The sequence below is a fragment of the Myotis lucifugus genome, unplaced genomic scaffold, assembly GCF_000147115.1.
Source record: "Myotis lucifugus unplaced genomic scaffold, Myoluc2.0 scaffold_312, whole genome shotgun sequence".
NCBI classification, from domain to species: domain Eukaryota; kingdom Metazoa; phylum Chordata; class Mammalia; order Chiroptera; family Vespertilionidae; genus Myotis; species Myotis lucifugus.
The window spans coordinates 1,028,744-1,051,130 of record NW_005871360.1 but is presented as its reverse complement, the minus strand read 5'-3'; the positions used below and the strand labels follow the sequence as shown (position 1 = coordinate 1,051,130).

The 22,387-nt window shown below is 37.0% G+C and overlaps 1 protein-coding gene across 10 annotated transcripts in view; it reads left to right on the top strand.

Annotated features, from left to right (window-relative positions):
* Positions 1-22,387, top strand: part of R3HDM1 (R3H domain containing 1) — a 172,819-nt gene that overhangs the window by 63,623 nt on the left and 86,809 nt on the right. For 6 of the 10 annotated variants that reach the window (XM_014465869.2, XM_023764019.1, XM_014465872.2 and 3 more), the window contains exons 4-10: positions 5,042-5,083; positions 5,546-5,635; positions 10,213-10,327; positions 12,000-12,078; positions 19,030-19,089; positions 19,178-19,318; positions 21,775-21,885. In XM_014465869.2, coding sequence (XP_014321355.1) covers positions 5,042-5,083; positions 5,546-5,635; positions 10,213-10,327; positions 12,000-12,078; positions 19,030-19,089; positions 19,178-19,318; positions 21,775-21,885 — 638 coding nt within the window. The remainder of the gene's footprint in view (positions 1-5,041; positions 5,084-5,545; positions 5,636-10,212; positions 10,328-11,999; positions 12,079-19,029; positions 19,090-19,177; positions 19,319-21,774; positions 21,886-22,387) is intronic. The other 4 variants (XM_006100437.3, XM_023764017.1, XM_023764018.1 and 1 more) reach the window with 4 other exon arrangements.

Below are 22,387 nucleotides of genomic sequence, written 5' to 3'. Positions count from 1 at the left end.
CCGAGGGACCCCCACTGGTGCACAAATTCATGCACCAGGCCTCTACATAAAAAATAATTTCTTCAAACTAGAGAGAGGCCAACAAACATTAGACCTCACCTGGGATGGTTCCAACTAGAGATGATCTCAGAGCTCCTTGGCCTTTTCTTTTATAAATCTACCGTGTGATGCTTTACCCTTTAAAAAACGTTAGTTGTCTTTTATATAAGTTTTAGGACTACTTTCTTAAGAATTTCTTAAGAATACTTTAGAGCTAATTCAAATAGTGTGTGTTAATGTCAAGAAGGTAACTTTCCCACATAATTGCCTGAAGTTGTTCTAAACTGTTAATGATGATCCCAAATAATTGTGAAAAGATTTTTTGATTAGTAACTTTTCTACTGCCATACACTATTTCTATTGCAAACCTTAAGTTATATGTTAAACTTTCTATGATCATTAGGTATTTGGAACTGGTGAGGTGTCAGGCTTCTAAATCCAGAAAAAATTTAATACGTTAGACTATTAATCTTTAATATAGGATAAATGGGGTGGGAGTTGCTTTGTTTCCCTTTGTATAACTTATTTGTATGGCCTCTATTGTGTGATTTTTCTCAGGAGTAGATTTCTCAGATTAAATTTAGGTAAATTACTTGTTGATTTTTACTGTCATTTACTTTAAACATAAAATTAGGAACCTTGTGTTCTGCTTACTTATTAAAGATTCAAACTCAACTTTCTCATTTTTTTTTACAGTTGTATCTTTGTACTTGGCAAATGCTTTGTCTGGGAGTATTCATCTGTCTATGTGCATATAAACATGATTCAAAGCATATTTTGGAAAAGTTCAAACAATTCCTCTCCCCATAAATTATTTGCGAACAATAGGATGGCCAGTTCAAATTGTGTTGGTAACCCTTGTTGGGAGGAAAAAAGAGAACTGATTTTTATTAACTAGGCTTCATATGCCAGTATGCATGAACAGCTTCTGATATGTATATATACGCACACACATATATGTGTGAAATCTGTTGAAGTAGGTGTTTAATATATTCTCAGTTTCTGTAAAAAGCCCTTTGATAATTAAGATGAGCCTTTACATCAAGTTCTTTTGCATTTATTTAAAAAGGGGAAGTAAGGGATAAGAAAGCAATGCCAATCCAATAATATTATCAGAAAAACTCAGGGTACAGACCACACTTCTCCAACAATGAGGTAAATGGGATGAAACATGCAAAGAAGTTTCTGTTTAAAGGGTTGAATAAGTCTGTCTATGTAAAATTATAGAAAACTATTTTGCTATTTGTCTAACATAAAAATGATGTATATAATTTAACTGGTACATAGTTAGAGCCTAGCAATGGTAGACTATTAATGATATACTATTGCCCTGGCCAGGTGTCTCAGTTGGTTAGAGCATCGTCTCATACACCAAAGGTTGCAGTTCGATTACCGGTCAGGACATGCAGTTCAGGGCCATACCTAGGTTGCAGGTTCAATCTCCGGTCAGGACATGTATGGTAGGCAACCGATGGATGTTTCTCTCTCACATTGATGTTGCTCTTTCTCCAAAATTAATAAAAACATATCCTTTGGTGAGGATTAACAAATAATGATTATTACTATTATAATAATCCCAATTGTTTTATTATTAACATTAGCACAACTATATGGCACCTAGAGAGCCAGTGGCACAGCCAGGACTCAATCCTAGCCTACCTCCATGTGCTTTTTCCAGAGCACTGTGCTGCTTCAATCATGACCATTCCCAACCTTATTTGGCCTGACTACCCTAAAAGCATCATCTGTGTTTCAGTGCATATTAAGTAAACTCAAGCTCTTTTTGCTGAGTCTTGTAGATGCTAAAACACATGCTGAAATCTGGAGGAGATAATTACACATCCATGTTCGTAGAAGCATTATTCACAATCGCTAAAACATGGAATCAACCCAAATGCATCCATCAACAAATGAAAGGATATTTCATTGTATTGAACATTATTAAATAATACTCACCCTCAAATATGCAATATTATTTAGCCTTAAAAAGGGAGGAAATTCTGTAGTAATATGCTACAACATAGATGAACCTTGAGGTCATTGTGCTAAGTTAAATAAGCCAGTCATAAATGTCTGTTTAAAGGGTTGAATAAAAGTCTGTCTATGTAAAATTATAGAAATCTTAACTATTTAAGATTTACAAAAAGACATACAATTTGACCTATATCAGGTACTTAGAGTAGTCAAAATCATAGACAGAGAGTGGTTGCCAGGGGTTGGGATCGGGGGAGAATGATAATTATGTTTAATGAGTTCAGAGTTTAAGTTTTATAAGATGAAAAGGATTATAGATATGGATTGTGGTGATGGTTGTACAACATTATGATTATATTCAATACCACTGAACTATACACTTGAAAATGGTTAAAATGTTAAATTTCATGTTTTGTATATTTTCCAGAATAAAAAAAAAATGAGGGAAAGGTGAAAGGTGTGGTTTAAATAATAAAATCTATTTGAGATGGGTGGGTAGGCGGAAAGAGATCAACCAAAGAAGTTGTATGCATTATACATACATATATAACCCGTGGACACAGACAATAGGGTGGTGAAGGCTTGGGGCAAGGGATGGGGGCAGTCTAGAAGGGGTCAATGGGGAATAAAGACTTAATTTTTTAAAATAATTTATTTTTATTTAAAGCCAAATCTAGCTATCAAATTGACACCAAAAATATAAAACAAAGGTTATTTTCTTTAATAAATCAAACTTGTTTTCTCTGCTTTGTTATGTGTGCATGTGTGTATAGTAAGCTTTCTGGCATATATTATGTAATTTCAGTTCTTTGCTATTTGAAATGAAGTAGTGACTTTTATTAAATAATGCTTTACTTATGAAGTAGTGTATTAGTTTTCTATTGCTGCAGAGCATATTACCACAAACTTAGAGCATAACACAATACCCAATTATCAACTCAGTTGTAGATATCAGATCTGTAGATTAGAAATTAGTTTGGGCTCAAGTAACTTCTCTGTTTAGGATTTCACAAAGCTGAAATCTAAAGTGTTGGCTGGATTGGGCCCTTACCTGAAGACGGGGGAAATTTGCTTCTGGGCTCCTTCCAGGTATTGGCTGAACTCAGTTGCTTGCAGTTGTGGGTCTGAGGTCCACATTTCCTGACTGACCGTAGGCGAAGGGCCACTGTGCTCCTAGAGGCTGCCTGCAGTCCTTCTCACAGAGCCCCTCCATCTTCAAAGCAAGCAATGGTGTGTCCGTTCCTTCTTGCCCTTTGAATCAGATTTGCCTTTCTGCTCCCAACCAAAAAATTCGGCCCAACTAGCATAGCTCAGTGGATGAACATCGACCTATGAACCAGAAGGTCAAGGTTCGATTCCCAGATTGCAGACTCAGTGGTGGGTATGCAGGAGGCAGCTGATCAATGATTCTCATCATTGGTATTTCTATCTCTCTCTCCCTCTCCCTTCTTCTCTGAAATCAATAAAAATATTTTAAAAAAACAAGTAAACTGAAATAACTTGACCAGGGTCACCTACTAATGAGCAAAGCCAGAAATTTAAATCCAACTCTACATATGAATACAGTTTTTACTTGACAGTTAATCATCTCTTTTATTTTAAAAATTTTTAGCAGAAAGTTTTGTACCCTGGATACTTAGAATCGTAAGGAATTAAAGCAGAGAACAGGAGTAAGTCACACATTATTTTCCCTTCTGCCTTTTTGCTTGCATTCATCTATTGATTTTCTCCCAGCTTTTCTTCAAGTCCTTTCTCTATGCAGTATAATTTCTTTTAGTTCTATTTTTGGATATGAGTTACAATTAGAAATTTTCTTGAACAAATTATAGAGTAAATCGAAACAAAAGACAATACCAACATGCAGAAGCTCTTAGGCAGTATGGCCATGTGTATATGTGGTGTATACAAACTATTTTCTTCTCTGTAAGAAACGAAAGTCATTTTTCTTTATTTTTCGTATTTTCCTTTTGTGTTTGTTACTACTAATTTGTATGTAATGTGGGTAATCCAGGATCAGAATCCCAAAAATACAATGCTCTTATCTCAAGAACTTTGGGCTCAGCATGAGGGATAGGACACACTGGTACTGCAGATTGTCATTTCTGTTGGTTATGCAAGGAAGGCTCTTTTGGATGTTAGAGTGACATGATGACTCTTCTTTCATATGTGAATATACTAATCTACATATTAAGGACTTTTTATCTGTTTTATGTTTGGTCCCTGGCTTTAATGAGTATAAATGATAGGTACCTGGGATTAGAGTTAGAGAGGTAGGTCAGAAGGAGGTTGGAGGAAGGAAAGCATGTTTAAAAACCATCTGGCTCTGGTTCAGAGTCACTTCAGCTGCTTTCCCAAACCAAAGCCTGATATCACACACTAGAACTTTTGCTCCATTGGGTTCCCCAATCATGTGATTGGTGATTTGGCAATCATGTTGGACGTGTATATTGGAACTTTGATCTCTTTTCTTTATATCTGCTTCATTGCCTTACCGTGGACTAGGCAAACATGATTCTGTGACTAGTAAACTGGTGATGTACTTCGTATGGGTCTGAAAATGCTCAGAAGATAGGTCGTTGTACTCTGACTCAATGTGCATGTGCAACATTCTCCTTAGTATGTTTGGAACTTTGTTGAGCACAGATACTTAAAATTCCTCAGGATTTTTGTAGGGATTTTTCCTCCTAACTTTGCCTAAACTGTAATATGTTATAAAATACTGAAGAAATATATTTTATTGTTCTACTACCTTAGAAGTTACCTTGTAATTTTATTTAGCTCAATTAACACAGAAATTGTGGTAATTTGCTTACTTACAGAAAATGCCAATTCACAGAAGGATTTTAAGAGAATCTTTTACAGGTGTGCTTTTGGGAGGAATCAGTACATTTTTACTTAAAACCAACTTTGATTTCCTCATTTTCTATTCTTTGTGCAGTTAGTTTCTCTGTGGCTTAGGATTATGAATTGAGAAGAAAACTTTCTGTTTCAGCATGAAATGTAATATAAATCTTTCTTGTGTATTCAGCGGCCATTGCAGTCCTTTGGACAGACAGGAAAAAGGTCTAAGGTATAGTAAATATTTTGTGCTGGCATGCCAAGGGCCGTCCTTCATGCTTGATGAATCCTTGTTTTCATATAGCGCTGCATCAGTTTAGTTTTGTCATATTTTGTTTGGGGCAGAAAGCTTATTTTGTTTTATTTGGGTTTTGTCTTGCCTAGTTGCTTTTGTGCATTGCTTTTGTATCTTTAATGATTTTTTTATAGAGAAAATGGCTTTCTCACCATTCTTTGGGTTTTGAAATTGGAATTATTCCCATCCTTGCTATTGCTATAATTTTCAAAACTGCAATTGTTTGTTTTCCCTCTTAACAATGGATTTTAGAGGTAATGAATGATATATATAACTTGCACATTTCACCTATGCCTACATGTGGCAGAAACTATAAAGACTTAAGAAACTCTAGGGGGCTTTTGGATATACACCCCAGATTTGTGAAATGTAGTGTTAATTTTAAATACTTTTCTTTAGTCAAGCTCAAAGTTAAAGCTAGTTCGGAGCCTTGCAGTATGTGAAGAATCTCCACCACCCCCTACAGCAGAGGTATCACAGGAGAACCAGGTAAAAAAAAAAAAAATTATTATTTACAGACATGGTGGAATAACCTGCCTCCTGGAGAAATTTTTTCATAAGGTTAAATAAAAGTTGTATATACACTCTGAAATCAAATTTTTTTAAGTTGTATGTGCATGTGTGTGTGTTATATGTGTTTTTACTAAGAATTCATTTGATAATACATGATACAAGATACACATGAAAAGTGGGAAAACCTTGTTACGTCACTAAGATTTAGTATAATGATTTCTCTCTGGGAAAACTTAGGGATAATATAATTAAGTGGGAATATGGCTCTAAGGGAGTTATAAGTTATTTTGGAAAAGTAATAAAGTAGTACCTTCACTTAGTGGAATTGCGGTGGAATTTACCCTTTTGATTTTGGCCTTTATAAGTTTGTCAAATACTGCTTGTGTGTGAAAGGAAACTACCCAAGACTTATGCTTGATATATTATTTTACTTAAACTGAATGCATGGTGAAGCCAATTCTTATATTAGCTTGGCTCTAATAGTTGTCTTGAAATTTCTAATTCCTTTTCTGTCTATGCTTGTAAAATATAGAACTGAGATTTAAGCAGACAGTTTAGTTTGCCTTTTGTATTTTTAATGCTATGACTACTTTTCTGTTAATCTCAGCTGTAGACTGATGTTTGCCTTCTCTTATATGGGCATTATATATTAAATATGTTTGGACCCTTTACCAATATTTGTCTGTGATGATAACTTTGGCTGTTAATGGCTTATTCTACTTTTTACGAGTTTAAGCAACGTAAAATCCTCCTATATCCCAACAATTAGTTTCCAAAGAACGGAGGCAACTTTTTGGCTCTTTAAGAAGCATACTAAAAAAGAAAGAAAGGAAAAGGCCATGAGAAGTTGTATTTCTTTTTTTTTTTAATAGCAATTGTACATTTGTTGATTCAGGCGAAGTCTTATGCTTTGCCTTGATTTAAAAGATGATACTCTTAAAAGCCTGCTATACATACTGAAGATAGTTGTCACATATTTAGAATATGCCCTCTACACTTCTTTGCTTCCAAAATGTAAGAAGAGGCCCAGCCAGTGTTGCTCAGTGGTTGAGCATCAAACTATGAACTAGGAGGTCACAGTTAGCTTCCTCGTCAGAGCATATGCCTAGGTTGTGGGCTCAATCCTCAGTGATTCTCATCATTGATGTTTCTCTCTCTCTCTCTCTCTCTGATGTTTCTCTCTCTCTCTCTCTCTCTCCCTCTCCCTTCCTCTCTGAAATCAATAAAAATACATTTTTTTTAAATGGGAAGAGAAGATTTTTTAAAAAATTACTTGTCAGTAAAAAATACCAAAAAATCAGTTTCTTTTGGACTGTGCTCAAGTGGTTCAGAGTTTATTTGTGATTTATTTACAATTTAAAAACAGAAGAAAGCTATATGCATTCATTCTATAAAGTAAATATTTTTAACAATAAACTAACAGAATTTTCTAAGAAAAAGTAGAAATGTAGTCAAAATATTTTACTAAGAACTATTGCCTGAGAACATTTTTAAATGTTAGCCTTTGGCTTTGGCATGGTTGTTGATAAGGCTGAAGAGTTATGATATGCTCTGAAAGAAATTTAATAAAATTGTTTTTGAAATAGCAATTTTAAAAAGTTCTTTTGTACAAATTAGAGTAAAGACTGCCTGTCCAGGATGGAATAATATAGTGTTTTTTAAAAATGTATTTCTTCTTTCTGTTGTTCAAAATGTTATACCATCCTAGCCTCATGGACTAATTATAATTAGTCCAAGGAGATTGAAAAAATGAGAAGGGTCAGGCATTCATAAGACTATTAATACAGAAAAATGCATTCTTTTTGAGAAAAACTGTAATGTGATTGTTGTTTTGTTGTTGTTGTTTTTTCAGTACATTTTACCTATCGGAAAAATATTGGGGCAAAATTCTTATAGTGAATTTATCTAGTGAAAATTTATATGGGAAAAAATAACATCAGGAGTGTATTATAAATTAATGTATATACTATTGATCTCAGATTATAATTTTTGCATTCATAGTTCAAAGAGCTGTTATTCCACTTAATACATTTGTTCCTAATTTCTCTTGAATACAGTAATTTTTGTCTTTTGAGATAATAGCCTACTTTTACTGAACTTTTTCCAAGTCTTGAGTTAACTAAACTGCACCTGAATGGGAATAGGAAAATAAATTATTTCTCCTGAAATGTCCTAGTATCTGATCCTTGATGGGTAGAGACACTTTCCAACTAATAATGTTTGCTTCAGAATGTGATTTTTGAGGAATTAATCTGGAGTAAAGCACATTAGTCAAAAGGTTGAGAGGCAATTAAAAGAGATGTTACTTATGTCTACTGAGAGCTTATGTGAGGGAAGTGACCAGTAACAAATGTCAATGGCTGAGTGAAGAAGAGTAAAGAAATTACAACTTCCTATGGAGATGTTGCTTATTTATAGTCAGAAAAGTTTGTGTATGGATTTCAGCATTTAAAATATGCCTTGTTTATTTGCTAATGAAAACAAGGTCTCAGTATCAACCGAATCCAGACCTCAGTACATTAAGCCTCTAGATTTTTAAATACAATTAATCTTGATAAAATAATTTAATATCTGTAATTATAATGTACAACTTTAGTAGGAGAATTTAGAAATGAAACCTGATAGTCATTGGGAGTGCCTTTTGTGGTGGTCTAAATGTGAAATCTTTTCTTCCAACCTGGATTTCATGGATTCTCCTTGAGTAACAGGAATAGAAGCTGTAAGTCAGTAACACTTCTAATATTCTACTTCCAAAACATACTTCTGGGATTCATTTTAAAATATCTATCTTACAATTATTTTAAAAATAAGGAAAGTAGATTAGAAAATGAGTCATAAGACAACATGGATAGATCTTGAGAACATTATGCTAAATGAGATAAGTCAAATGGAAAAGGACAAGAACCATATCATTTCACAAAAAAAGCAACAAACAGTTCTGGCCAGTTTGGCTCAGTGGATAGAGCATTGACCTTTGAACTGAAGCATCTCAGGTTTGATTCCAGTCAAAGGCACATACCTCAGTTGCAGCCTCAATCCCTGGCCCTGTTTGGGTCACATGCAAAGGCAACCAATCGATGTGTCTCTCTCACATTGATACTCATCTCTCTCTCTCTTCCCGCCCCCCTTCCCTTCCACTCTCTAAAAATCAATGGAAAAATATCCTCGGGTGAGGAGACTGGCTAGATTTCCGATGGTGAGCACACAATAGAGTATGCAGATACATTACAAACTTTTACACCTGAAATTTATATAATGTTATTAACCAGTGTTACCCTGATAAATTTAATTTATAAAAAGGAAAATTAGTCATAATGAGAAAAATGATTACCAGTTGATGAATGTATGAAGTTCAGCAATTTTAGTGAAAATTGCCAGTACATAGCTTTTACACTATATTCTGAACATAAATTTGAACTGAGATGGAAGGGGAAGCAGAATTGAAGAGATGAAAATAGCAGTCAGCAAACCTATAGGAAAAAATACTATATTTGATCTGAAATTTTTTGCCAATTACTATTTCAAAAAAAATAATGTTTTCTGGGGGATCCTGATGGCTGAAAGTTTAAGAACCCTGAAATTTATATCCCCTTTGATATTGACTTACTGTATTACCACCAACGACCGTCTCCCAGAGAAGAGAAGTAGAGTAATTGTCTGATAGATGTTTTTCATCACCATGGACAACAGTATAATTTAGTCTACAATTATCTTTAGTAGAAATGGTCTGGATGTTATTCTGCCTTTCTTGATAACTTTCCCCGAATAAGCAGAGCTGTGTGACATTTACCATTTTAGGCTATATGAATTAATTTTCACTAATTCCTTTGGTTTTTGAAATTGCATGTAATGAGATTGTTTTAAAAATGAAATGTAAAATTAGTTCTCCTTTTCAGTCTTATATAATATGGTTACTTTACAGTGAATTACTACGTATCAGGAAGGAAAGCAATCTTGCTTGAAATCTTTCTAAACTTTGAGGTGATTGAGGAAGAACAATGATACGTAAATCTCAAATAATGAAAGTCATGTAAATTTGGTTTTGGATATTTTGTACTTACAGTTTTTTTATATGTCAAAATGAAGGAATATGAGATTTTACCTATTTCTCTCTTTTCCCCCGCCCCCTCAAAAAAAGTACTTTTTACTAAGTGTTGACTTGATACTTATGTCTTCCTGTTGTCATGATTGATGATAATTATATCTTTCCTTGGCATCTCCATTGCAAAAATAGGTTAAAAAGACCTTGGTTCTGATTCTCCAGGAGCTTTGCAAGTAGATACATTTAAACTGTTACAAAAAAACATTTTTTTTCTCTAAAATAATTTCTAAGATATGTTTCAGTTGCTATAGTCAACATTTCAAATTTTGCTATCCAGACTTCAATAAATATGGTAAAAATATTTTTAAGTTGTATTCTACTTTGAAGAATCTAATTGGATAAAATAATAGTTTCTTTTTTCCCCCCCCACACACTTTTGTGTTACTACAGGTGTGTGGTATTAACTAAATTGCTCTATATTTTTATTTAAACTGATTTTACCTTCCAACAGGAGAAAATTCAGATCCAGTTAACACAATCATTTGAAAAAGAGGAGAAGCCCTCAAAAGATGAAGCAGAAAAAGAAAAAGCCAGTGATAAGTTACCCAGAAAAATGTTATCAAGAGGTTTGCTATTTATTATTGTGGGGATTTTTAAACAAAATTTTAGTGTCGCTGTTGGTAATTCCATTCCTTACCATATATATATACACACACACACATATATGATACAGAACAGATTGAAGGGATAATATAGTATTTGCTCATCTGGGCAAAATGGGCAAAATGGAATAACACAGTAAGACACATTAATTAAAAAACTGCAACACATTCCAGAGTCTCTGAGGAAGATAACTGTCTTTATCTCTTTCTGGTCTATCTCCTATTGAAATAATAGAATTACTATAATTTGAATACTGATTTCACTAAAAATATTATTTCTTTCTTATAATACAAAGAGCTGATGCCCTGGCCAGGTGACTCAGTTGATTGGAGTGTCATCCCATATACCAAAAGATGGTGGGTTCAATTCCCGGTCAGAGCACATACCTAGGTTGTGGGTTCAGTCTCTGGTCAGGGCATGTATTGGGAAGGGGGGGGCAATTGGTCTCTCTCTCCCTCCCCCTCTCTCTCTCTCCACCCCTCCCCCTTCCTCTCTAAAAAATCAATAAAAACATACCCTCTTGGAAACCAGAATGTTTATCTTTCATAATAAATTTTAAGGAACTTCACCGTCATCTATTGCACATCTATAAAAATTCTTTTTTAATTTACAAACTTGATTATGCTGATCAGTATTATAAACAGCATAAAGGGAGAAATAAACATAATTTTTTTAAAAAAGTATATTGGAAGCAAGCCTTTAGCGATAGGCCTAATCATATCTAATTAAATTAGTGTTCTTTCAGAACTAAAATTCCTATCTACCCCCAAATTATTTTCTCCACCTATGTTCACAATTGAACTAAGCTGTCTTAATTTGCTACCAATGTAGTTAATTGAATAAGTCATTGTAATTTTTTGCTTCAGGAGATATTTTAGAAAATGAGGATTGTGGTGAGTATATAATAGGATCTTTAAAGGATTCAGAGTAAATTACTGTCACATTTGAGAGATTTTTTTTTTAATATATTTTATTGATTTTTTACAGAGAGGATGAGAGAGGGATAGAGAGTTAGAAACATCGATGGCAGAGAAACATCGATTAGCTGCCTCTTGCACACCTCCTACCGGGGATGTGCCCGCAACCAAGGTACATGCCATTGGCCGGAATCAAACCCGGGACCCTTCAGTCCGCAGGCCGACGGTCTATCCCCTGAGCCAGACTGGTTAGGGCGAGATTTTTTTTTTTAAATCCTCACCAAGGACATGCTTAGAGAAAGTAAGGGGGAAAGGGAGAACTAGAAAGACAGAAAGAGGGACATTGATGAGTTCCCTTCCAAAGGCTTTCCAACTAGATCAAACTTGCAACCTAGGCATGTGCCCTGACCCAGAATCAAACCAGTGACCTTTCAATGCCCAGAGGGACACCGAACCAACTGAACCACTCTGACCAGGCAAGACATAAATTTTTTTTAAGAATGTGCATGTACATGCACTTATATAAACCAACGTCTGTTCATTATATGGGAATAGAAAAATTGTTCTCATCTGATTTCACAAATTTCTTTTTCCTACTTTGTTAATCTTTTTCAATGTGGGTCACCTCATTTTATTTAAGATATGTATCATGTGTAAAAGGAAATGGGATTTATTTTCAAACAACTTCATACTGTGTTTTTGTGTTGTTGTTTTTTAGATTCCAGTCAAGAATACACTGATTCAACTGGCATAGATCTACATGAATTTTTAGTAAATACATTAAAAAACAATCCCAGGTAAAAATTAAATTTATAAGGTTTATATTGCTTTTAGAATACCATAATTTGCTATGTGTGTTTCCATTACTGAGTTAGAATATTAGAATAAGATTGCAGCATTTGAAGTACACCAGAAACATTTTAGATTCTTAGGGTTATGATGTTGGTGGTCTAGATGCACATGTATAAATATCTTTTTGCAATATGTATTTCAGCATGATATAAAAATAATTTATGCTGTATGTAGGAATTTTGGGAAATACAGAATTACCAAGAAATTTTGACTCAATTGAAATGCAGAGGTAACATTAACCATGAAAAAAAAGAGAGAGAGAAATATTTTCAGGATAATGCACCCAACTGAACAAGAACTTAGTGTATTCATTTATGAGTGTTTAAACAGTTAAAGTCACGTTATTCCCTTTTTCTTAGTTTATACACCTTCAATACTATGATTTTTAAAGTGCTTATTTGAGTCACTAACCAATTGTGAAATCCTTTGTTTACCAGGGTAATGAATATATTTTTATTTTTTGGCAGGTCATTGACCCTTTTAAGGTATTTCCCACAAAAAGGCTTATCCACAAAATATTTCACCAATGCTTTCATGAGGTAGAAGACTCCCAGGTTAAGAACCCATCCTCTAAGTGTTAACTTCCCAGAGTGGGAGTTATTTTACATACATTGCAATAAAAAGAAAATAGTTTCATTGGGTATGTGCACGTGGAAGAAATCATGAACAGCTGGCTCTCTTTAGTCTCCCTGAGACTTATATTATACCTCAAGATAAACCTTTATTTTAATTCAGGGTTTATTGTATTCAGTGCCATCTTGATTTTCTAGTTTACTCTTAACATAAACCTTCAAAGGAGAACTGCCTAAATGAAAACTGGGCTTGTTGTAATGTGGATTGAAGGAGTATAGGTATGACATGAGGAAGAAGATAGTCAACTTTGCCTGACTTTTTTATTTTAAGTCCCAAAATAAAGATGAAATCATTAGTCCATTGGGCAGGCATTTCTTTTTTTTCCATCACCATTTATCCCCTCTATGCCCTCTTCCACTTTCCCCCCTACCCCCAACAGTCACCACTATTGTCCATGTCCATGATTTCTCTCTATTTTCATTTTTGCTCCAACCTCCACTCATCCCCCAAAACTCCACTTCCCACCAAAGCTGTCTACCTGCCCTCTATCTATGGATCTGTCTCTTATTTTGCTTGGTGGTTCAGTTTGTTCATTAAATTCCAGAAAATTTTACCCTTTACAACAGCATGGATGGACCTGGAGAACATTATGCTAAGTGAAATAAGCCAATCAGAGAAAGACAAGTACCATATGATTTCATTCATGTGGAATCTAATGAACAGGTATTTCTTAAGCATCTGCCATGTGCTAAGTATTGTGCTAAACATTCTATATAATAAAAGGCTAATATGCAAATCGACTGAATGGCAGAATGACCAGTTGCTATGGCACATTGACCAGCAGGGGTCAGCTGCTCAATGAAGGAGCTGCCCCCTGGTGGTCAGTATGCTCCACAGGGCGAGCGCCGCTCAGCCAGAAGCTAGGCTCATGGCTGGCGAGCGTAGTGGTGGTAACAGGAGCCTCTTCTGCCTCTGCAGCAGCACTAAGGATGTTCAACTGCCTAAGGCGTCAGTCAGACATCCCCCGAGGGCTCCCAGACTGCGAGAGGGTGAAGGCTGGGCTGAGGGACCGCCCCGCCCCCCCCCCCCCCCCAGTGCATGCTTTCATGCACTAGGCCTCTAGTTATAGATATAAAGATGTGCAAGATATCATCTGTGCCCCTAAATTAACCACTGTCTCTCTGCTAGAATAAACTCTTGATATATAACCCTATGTAATAAAAGGGTAATATGCAAATTGACTCTAACGGTGGAACAACCAGAACAACTGCTCGACCAGTCACTATGAGGCACACTGACCACCTCTCAGTTCCTTTCCCCCGCCAGCAGGCTCCCATCGCCTAATGGTGAACAGGGAACCGGGGATGGGTGGTAGGGGACGTGGGCGACTCCAGGCCAAGGTTCCCGCCCTGTCCATTGCCCCACACACAGAGGGTGATCTGCGGTGGGGGCGGGGCTGGCAAGTGGGCAGGAATGGCCAACCTCTCAGTCCCTCCCCCCGGCCAAGAGGCTCCAATCGCCTGACCGAGGTTGGGGCCGGGGGGTCAGCTGCCAGCAGCCGGGGAAAATGGCCCTGATTGCAGGCGAGGCCTAGGGACCATACCCACACACGAATTTCATGAGCTGGGCCTCTAGTCTATATATATATATATATATATATATATATATATATATATATATATATGGCTAAGTGTCCATCCGACTGATAGCTATGGTGCGCACTGACCACCAGGAGTTAGACGCTTAATGCAGGAGCTGCCATGACACACACTGACCATTTAAAAATAAACGGCACCGCAGACCTGGCGCCGACAAACCAGCACTCAGCTTCCCCCAAGTGGGACACAGGTCCCACCACCACCCCGGAATGACAGCCCACAAATCCCACCCAACGCTGCCAAGACCCCATGGCGCAAAATGCGGCCCACAGCCCAGCCCAGAAACAGTCACTGTGAGCACCGGGTAATGACTTCTCGTAGCAACACCTGGCTTCCTCTCTCTAGTGACTAACCTCCTTGGAGTTTCTTCAACCCGGGAACCCAACTTGCTTCATAGCCAGTTGCAAACATTTCACACTTTAACCAAATGTTTGTGAAGCATTTTTACGTGCCTCATCTCATTTGATCCTCACAAAAGTCCTGGAGTAGGTAGATAGGAGACTCGGTAGAATTCTGTTTTCATTAGCCAGAAAACGGAGATTTAGAAAGTTTAGCAACTTGACCCGACTGAAAAGAAGTAAGAGATGGTGGACCTTGAAAATGACTTCCGGTTTTCTCACTGCACAGAATATAGTCAAACACTGCTGCAGTTAAATATTTTGCCCTTTGTTCTCCCTGTGTGATCTACAATAATAATCTGCTTTGTGTTGATACTTGGCTGCTGTGTTGCTGACAATTACCTGAAAGAGAAGTTGGGGTGCTTCACTGGGCTGCGAAAAGTTTAGCTTCATCAGAAAGCAGGTTTAATTAAGCAAGTGTATTCTATAGAGATAAAAGGCTAAGTTGACCCACGCATGCGAATCATGTAAAGCTCTCGCTGGCGCTAATCTCACGCGTGTGTTTCGATCTGTCATTGTCGGTCATGTATTTGGTTGACACTTCTATTATAGAGAAAGGGCAAATAGCGATATTAAAATATTTCTTCTAATTAATTTCCTTTCAATGATCATGAATCCGTGCACCGGGACACTAGTTAGAATAGATGTAAAATAACTTTTCAAGGGCTGTAAAAGAGAAAGGGGGGCCCCAGTCTTTGTTTGAAAGAATATGGGAAGGCATCACTGAAAAGTAATGCCTGAGGTGAGTCTTGGAATCAGAGTGCTTTAAATAGGACTATCTATACAGAGAAGCATGAGAAAGGCATTCCAGGTAGAGATAAAGAGCATTGCCAAGGCAAAGCAGTATGTGAGGGGAAGTGATATACTCAAAGAAAGACAAGATTGTACACACTGGCTCTAGCAGGGAGGTATGGGCAAATCATTCTAGAAAATGGTAAGGAAGTAATTATTAGCTATTTTAACAAGCTGTTTCATATGAAGTAAGATTGTGGAAACTAGAACTCAGAGGTTTGAGGAATAAGGGGGAAGGTAGAATACATAAGTAGTTTGAGTAAAACAAGATAGGATTCTAAACAGACAGAAATTTTCTTTCTGCTGAACCTATAGGAGACATCAATAAGGACAAAGATTAGAAATCTATTTTTATACACTTCAAAATATTTTTCTATTATACAGTTTGTTTTCCTCTACATATAAATGCAAAGGTTTGTTATCTGCATATGAATTTTTAAATTATAAAATTTAATGGGCTTTTAATATACTCAGATATGTGCAACAACCATCACTACAGTCAATTATAGAAAGTTTTCATAACCCAAAAAAGAAACCCATACCCTGTTGCTATCACCTCTCTATGCCTTGAGTACTAATCAAGCTTGTTTGTACAGATTTCCCTGGTTTTGACTTCACATGTCAATAGCGTGTGTGTGTTTGTGTGTGTGTGTTCCTGTGACTGGTGTCATTCCTTTAGCATATTTTTATGGTTTATCCATGTTGTCACATGTATCAGTAATTTATTCTTTCTATGTATGCCTGCTGTTTAGGTCAGGCACAGGAAACCAATTTAAATGCACTGTTTTGTGAATGCTGAATAAGTTGCCTGCCTCGGATCCCTTTTTTCCCCCCCTACAATTAGTGTATAAAATATGTACTTCAGAAAACTATATAATGATCATTGTGATAAATGCTATTAAAGAAACAGAGTCTAGCCCTAACTGGTTTGGCTCAGTGGATAGAGCGTCGGCCTGCGGACTGAACAATCCCAGGTTCGATTCTGGTCAAGGGCATGTGCCTTGGTTGCGGGCATATCCCCAGTGGGGGGTGTGCAGGAGGCAGCCAATTGATGTTTCTTTCTCATCGATGTTTCTAACTCTCTATCACTCTCCCTTCCTCTCTGTAAAAAATCAATAAAATATATTTTAAAAAAAAGAAACAGAGTCTAAAAAATATATATACGAAGTTGTTTTAGGCAAAGGAAACAGCATGTTCAAGGAAGCTGAGAAAGGAAGGAGTTTGGCACGTGCCGAGATGAGCCAAGATGATAGGTTTTGTGAGGAGGGCAGGAGATTAGGCTAAAGAAGTAGGCAAAGACCAGACTATGCCTGCTTGATAAGTCACATTTCAGATTTTAAGAGCAGTGGAAATCTGTGGTAAATATTTTATCAAGGCAATGACATGTATTCACGTGTATTTTGTTTTGTTTTGTTTTGTCTTTTTAATCTTTATTGTTGAGATTATTACAGATATCCCTCTTTTTTCCCCCCAATAGTTCCCTTCCACCCAGTTCCCAACCCACCCCAGGCCCTTGCCACTTTATTGTCTGTGTCCATAGGTAATGCATACATGCATATAAGATCTTTGTCTAATCTCTTCCCACACACCCACACACCTCCTTCCCTCTGAGAATTGTCAGTCTGTTCCATTTCCATGCCCCAGATTCTATTCAATTCACCAGTTTATTCTGTTCATCACATTTTTTATTCGTTTGATTTTTAGATTCAATTGTTGATAGATAATGTATTGGTTGCCACTTTGTTGTTCATATTTTTTTATCTTTACCTTTTTCTTCTCCCTCATCTTAAAGAATACCCCTCAGCATTTCATATAATACTGGTTTGGTGGTGGTGAACTCCTTTAGCTTTTGCTTGTCTGTGAAGCTCTTTATCTGACCTACAATTCTAAATGATAGCTTTGCTGGGTAGAGTAATCTTGGTTGTAGGTTCTTGCTTTTCTTCACTTTCAGTATTTCTTGCCACTCCCTTATGGCCTGCATAGTTTCTGTTGAGAAATCCGCTGACAGTCATATGGACACACCCTTGAAAGTAACTAACTGCTTTTCTCTTGCTGCTTTTGAAATTCTCTCTTTGTCTTCTGCCCCTGGCATTTTAATTATGATGTGTCTTGGTGTGGTCCTCTTTGAGTTCCTCTTGTTTAGGGGTTCTCTGTGCTTCCTAGACTTTTAAGTCTATTTCTTTCACCAGGTAGGAGAAGTTTTCTGTCATTATATCTTCAAATAGGTTTTCAATATCTTGCTCTCTCTCTTCTTCTGGCACCCCTATAATTCAGATGTTGGTATGCTTGAAGTTGTCCCAGAGGCTCCTTACACTATCTTCATATTTTTGGATTCTTTTTTCTTCTTGCTCTTCTGGTTGGGTGTTTTGTGCTTCCTCACTGTCCCTTCCTCTATCTGAAATCAATAAAAAAAAATTTTTTAAATCAATCAGTAAATAAGTAACGTTTATTTGGGAGGAAAACAATAACCTCTTGGCCTAGTTTTATTGATCTATAAAATTTGAGGAACACAAATGTTCTGTAAAGCTACTTATAGCTTTAAGTTTCTTTGAGGTACTTTTGCTTTGTTTTGCTTTGTTTTGTTTTGTTTTGTTCCGCTTGCACATGAAACTTATACTGAACACAGGAATACTCCCTTGATCAACGTTCTTGGTGTGTGAGCAAGGAGGTCCTTTGGGGAGGGGTGCCATTAATTTGCTACAGCCTAAATGCACTAAATAAGCCCCTAGTGGTCTAAAGGAGCACATGCAGATACTTCTTAGAGTCTATTTATTTTACCTAATGGAGGCTTTTGGCTCATTTTTATTTTTATGGGCAAAATTCCTGAAATCTTATAAATATATAATAGCAATTTACAGAATGATTTGAAAAGTCCTCTCCTTCGGAGTTAAAGTTGGTTATGTAGTTCATACTTCTCTGCTATAGCTCCATTTATATATAGCTTAGGATTCCCATAGGAGTATTCCTGTTGTTACTGGCATTTCATGTTCTCTAGAGCATTGTTTCTATGGTGTTCAGCATGATAACACAATCATGCGTCTAAAGATGTATATTTTCCTGCTACCATCTCTCAGCTTTATTGAGTAATAAGAAAATAAATACTAATATGCTCTTGTTATCCATATATATTTACAGAACAGAGTCCAATATAGTGATAGTGGAGTCAAAATCTATTGCAAGAATGGCAACATGTTGATAGTTGTTGAAGTTGGGTGATGGCTATATTAAAGTTCATTGCACTGTTCCCTCTACATTTGTGTAGGCATGAAATTTTCCATAATAAAAATTTAAACCAAAATAAGTCATTTTTATTTTTTAAAAACATTACTTTTTTAGAAAGCATGTAAATATTTTAGCATCAAGCTTGTGATAGTAGTCAATGTACAGTTGTTAAGACAAATATTTAGTAGTATAAGTTCAACATTTATTATTTCAGTGTTAAATTTTACAGATGAGTCTTCATATTTTGTTTCAGGGACAGAATGATGCTGTTGAAATTGGAACAAGAAATTTTAGATTTCATTGGTAATAATGAGTAAGTCCTGACATTTAACAAGAAAAGCAATTATCATCACATTTGTCCTTGATTTATTAAATTTGTGTTTCTTTTTTCCTACTTCTAGGTCTCCACGTAAGAAATTCCCCCCCATGACATCTTACCATAGGATGCTGTTACACCGAGTAGCTGCTTACTTTGGGTTAGACCACAATGTTGATCAGAGTGGGAAGTCTGTCATAGTAAACAAAACTAGCAATACAAGAATGTAAGTATTAAGTTTTGGTGCACATTATATGTGTGACGGTACTTTCTCTTTTTACAGCACCTTTTACATAGGTTTTCCATATGTTTTAGCAACTTAATTAAGCTCCATAATAACCTTACAGGATTGGACCAGAAAATATTTTTAGATCACTAGCTTTAAAATGCACCAGTCTGGGGACCCTTTCCCCCTCCCCACGTGGGAGTCTGTGCTGTGGGACCCTTTCCCCCTCCCCACGTGGGAGTCTGTGCTGTGGGACTCTTTCCCCCTCCCCACGTGGGAGTCTGTGCTGTGGGACTCTTTCCCCCTCCCCACGTGGGAGTCTGTGCTGTGGGACTCTTTCCCCCTCCCCACGTGGGAGTCTGTGCTGTGGGACTCTTTCCCCCTCCCCATGTGGGAGTCTGTGCTGTGGGACCCTTTCCCCCTCCCCACGTGGGAGTCTGTGCTGTGGGACTTTTTCCCCCTCCCCACGTGGGAGTCTGTGCTGTGGGACCCTTTCCCCCTCCCCACGTGGGAGTCTGTGCTGTGGGACCCTTTCCCCCTCCCCACGTGGGAGTCTGTGCTGTGGGACCCTTTCCCCCTCCCCACATGGGAGTCTGTGCTGTGGGACTCTTTCCCCCTCCCCACGTGGGAGTCTGTGCTTGTTCTTCAATAAATTTCCACCTTTGCTATACAAAAATAAAATGAAATGCACCAGTCTGAACTGAAATGAGGTGGATGAATGAGGACTGGTTTTAAAAAGCAAAAGCAAAAAACCCCTCAGAGGTCATAATATCAGTGATGTTTGATAACCTTTCTCTTATGGATTTTTAAATTAATGTAATTGAGATAGCTATGTCCAACCTCTGGTAAATTGGGGGATGAGGGAAAGCAAATGTGGACACTATCACCTTTAATCTTCTGTCAGTTTGCCATCCTTTCCACTTCTGGTTTTGCTCCTTTTCTGCTATAGATCTCCAGAAAGTCAGTACATTAGTTAATAATGTTGTGTCCACCTTATGGGCTATATGTAATTTCCTGAGGAAAATTTTTAAGGAGTTAAGAAAAGCCATTTTCTTTACAAAGTGATAGCTGTATACTGTTGGTGAAATAGATCCTCAGTGCTGGCATTTGGGAGCAAAAGGCCCAATGCAGAAGCACCTAAAACTATAACATCTACAAAACACCTCTTCTGCCTATTTGTAAAGCTGATCCTAAAACAACTAATTGAAGTTAGCTAAAATTTATACTTTGGTGGTGATCTGCCCATGAATAGAATTTTCTATTATCAGTTTGTGTGTGACAACAATGAATCTGTGGTATTGAGCAGCAGTCAACTACAGATGCCATAAATAATGCAAAGTTCATTATTTTCCTGCCTTTCTTGAAGCTAGACTTCTCAGGGTCTGATCTATGAACCTTTTGTTTTGCATGGTTATATTTAATTCACTTATGTCCTACTAGAGGTGCGGTGCATGGGTAGCGTCCCTAGGCCTGACCGGTGATCAGGGCCAATCAGGTTCCCTGCCTCCCCACCTACTCCATCCCTCACCACCCATGCGCCACCACCATGCGGTCCTGCTTCCTCCTTCTCTCACTCCCTCAGCACCCTGCTGCCGCAGCTCCCACTGGTCGCCCACCATGTTCCATGCCGCCCCCTGGTGGTCAGTGCATGTCATAGTGAGCGATCAAACTCCCAGTCGAACTCTCCAGGGGACAATTTGCATATTAGCCTTTTATTATATAGGATACCCTTATAGCTGCCATTTTGTTTGCTGGAATTAAGTTGGTTTTCTTCTGTTTTAAATAGAATGTTGTCAACATAATAGATATATAGATGGAACTTAGTATTTTTAAATGATTGTTCCTATAATTAAGATTAAATTAATGAAGATAAATGTCTTTGAAAGGGTCCTATCTTTCTTGGGATTCGATTTTACCTGCAAGTGTGAATCTGATTTAATTTTCCTCTGCCCTTCCCTTAGTCTTTTTAAAATATCCCCATCAGTTAGTCTTTTCCCAGTTAGTTACATCATGGCTAATGTAGGATAGTAACTATAGCATGAGTTGAACTGAAGGTGAATAGTACTCTAATTAATCTAACCAATACCTCTCAGCATTACTCAGAGCTGCTGGATACCCAGTGACATGCACATTAGCAGGCATTTTGACTAACATTTCGACTGGTGACTCTCTAAGGTTTTCAATACAGTGTAACCTCAGTTATTTGAATGCTATGAATGATGTCAGAAAGCTTTGGGGTTTTCTTCATCAAGGTTTCCAAAAGTTTAGCTAAACACAGATGTTTGTGATGTACTTAAAAAAGAACAGATCAGTAGCATAATTATAACTAGACATTTCAAATCACTGAAGTTACACTGTATTTTTGTATCTTCTGCAATAAGAAGAAGGTTATAAATCAGAAAACCTTAGAGATCTACTCCACATTGAATAAAAACAAACTTACCTTTTCCTCATAGGCAGATTACCCGCTCCAGCCTTGAACCAGTGGTGTTGTGGATGTCAACAACCCGGTGTCCACTGGGGTGTCTCAATGGAGCGGGAAGTCAGGCATCTGTAAAAAAAAAGAGGTAAGACAGTCTTAAGGTTAGCTGAAATGCCTGCTAATGCTATTTGGTGTGGGAATCCAGCTACTCTTAGAAAAGTTGCCAGGCTGTTGGTTAAATCATATAGTTCACTTTGGAATGACAGTCTCTCACCCAAGTACAAACTCCTTAAATAAGAAAATGTGACTTTTATTGGCTACAAAAATAATTTATATAAGTAAAACGGGTAATCATGTGACAGAAATAACAACATACTGCCATGGTCAGAACTACATAGACAATCTTTCAAACTCCTAAAAAATGCAGTCTTTTTCTCATTAGTTTGGTCGTGAAACTGTTTTTACACTGTATTTTTCTCTTTAATTCTGTATGTAATTTTACATGGAGATCTGCTCTCTGTTTTGCTTATTTAGTATATTTTTTAATTAAATCTTTATTGTTCAGATTATTACATTGGTTCCTCTTTTTTCCCACCATACCTCCCCTCCACCCAGTTCCCACCCCACCCTCTGCCCTCACTCCCCAC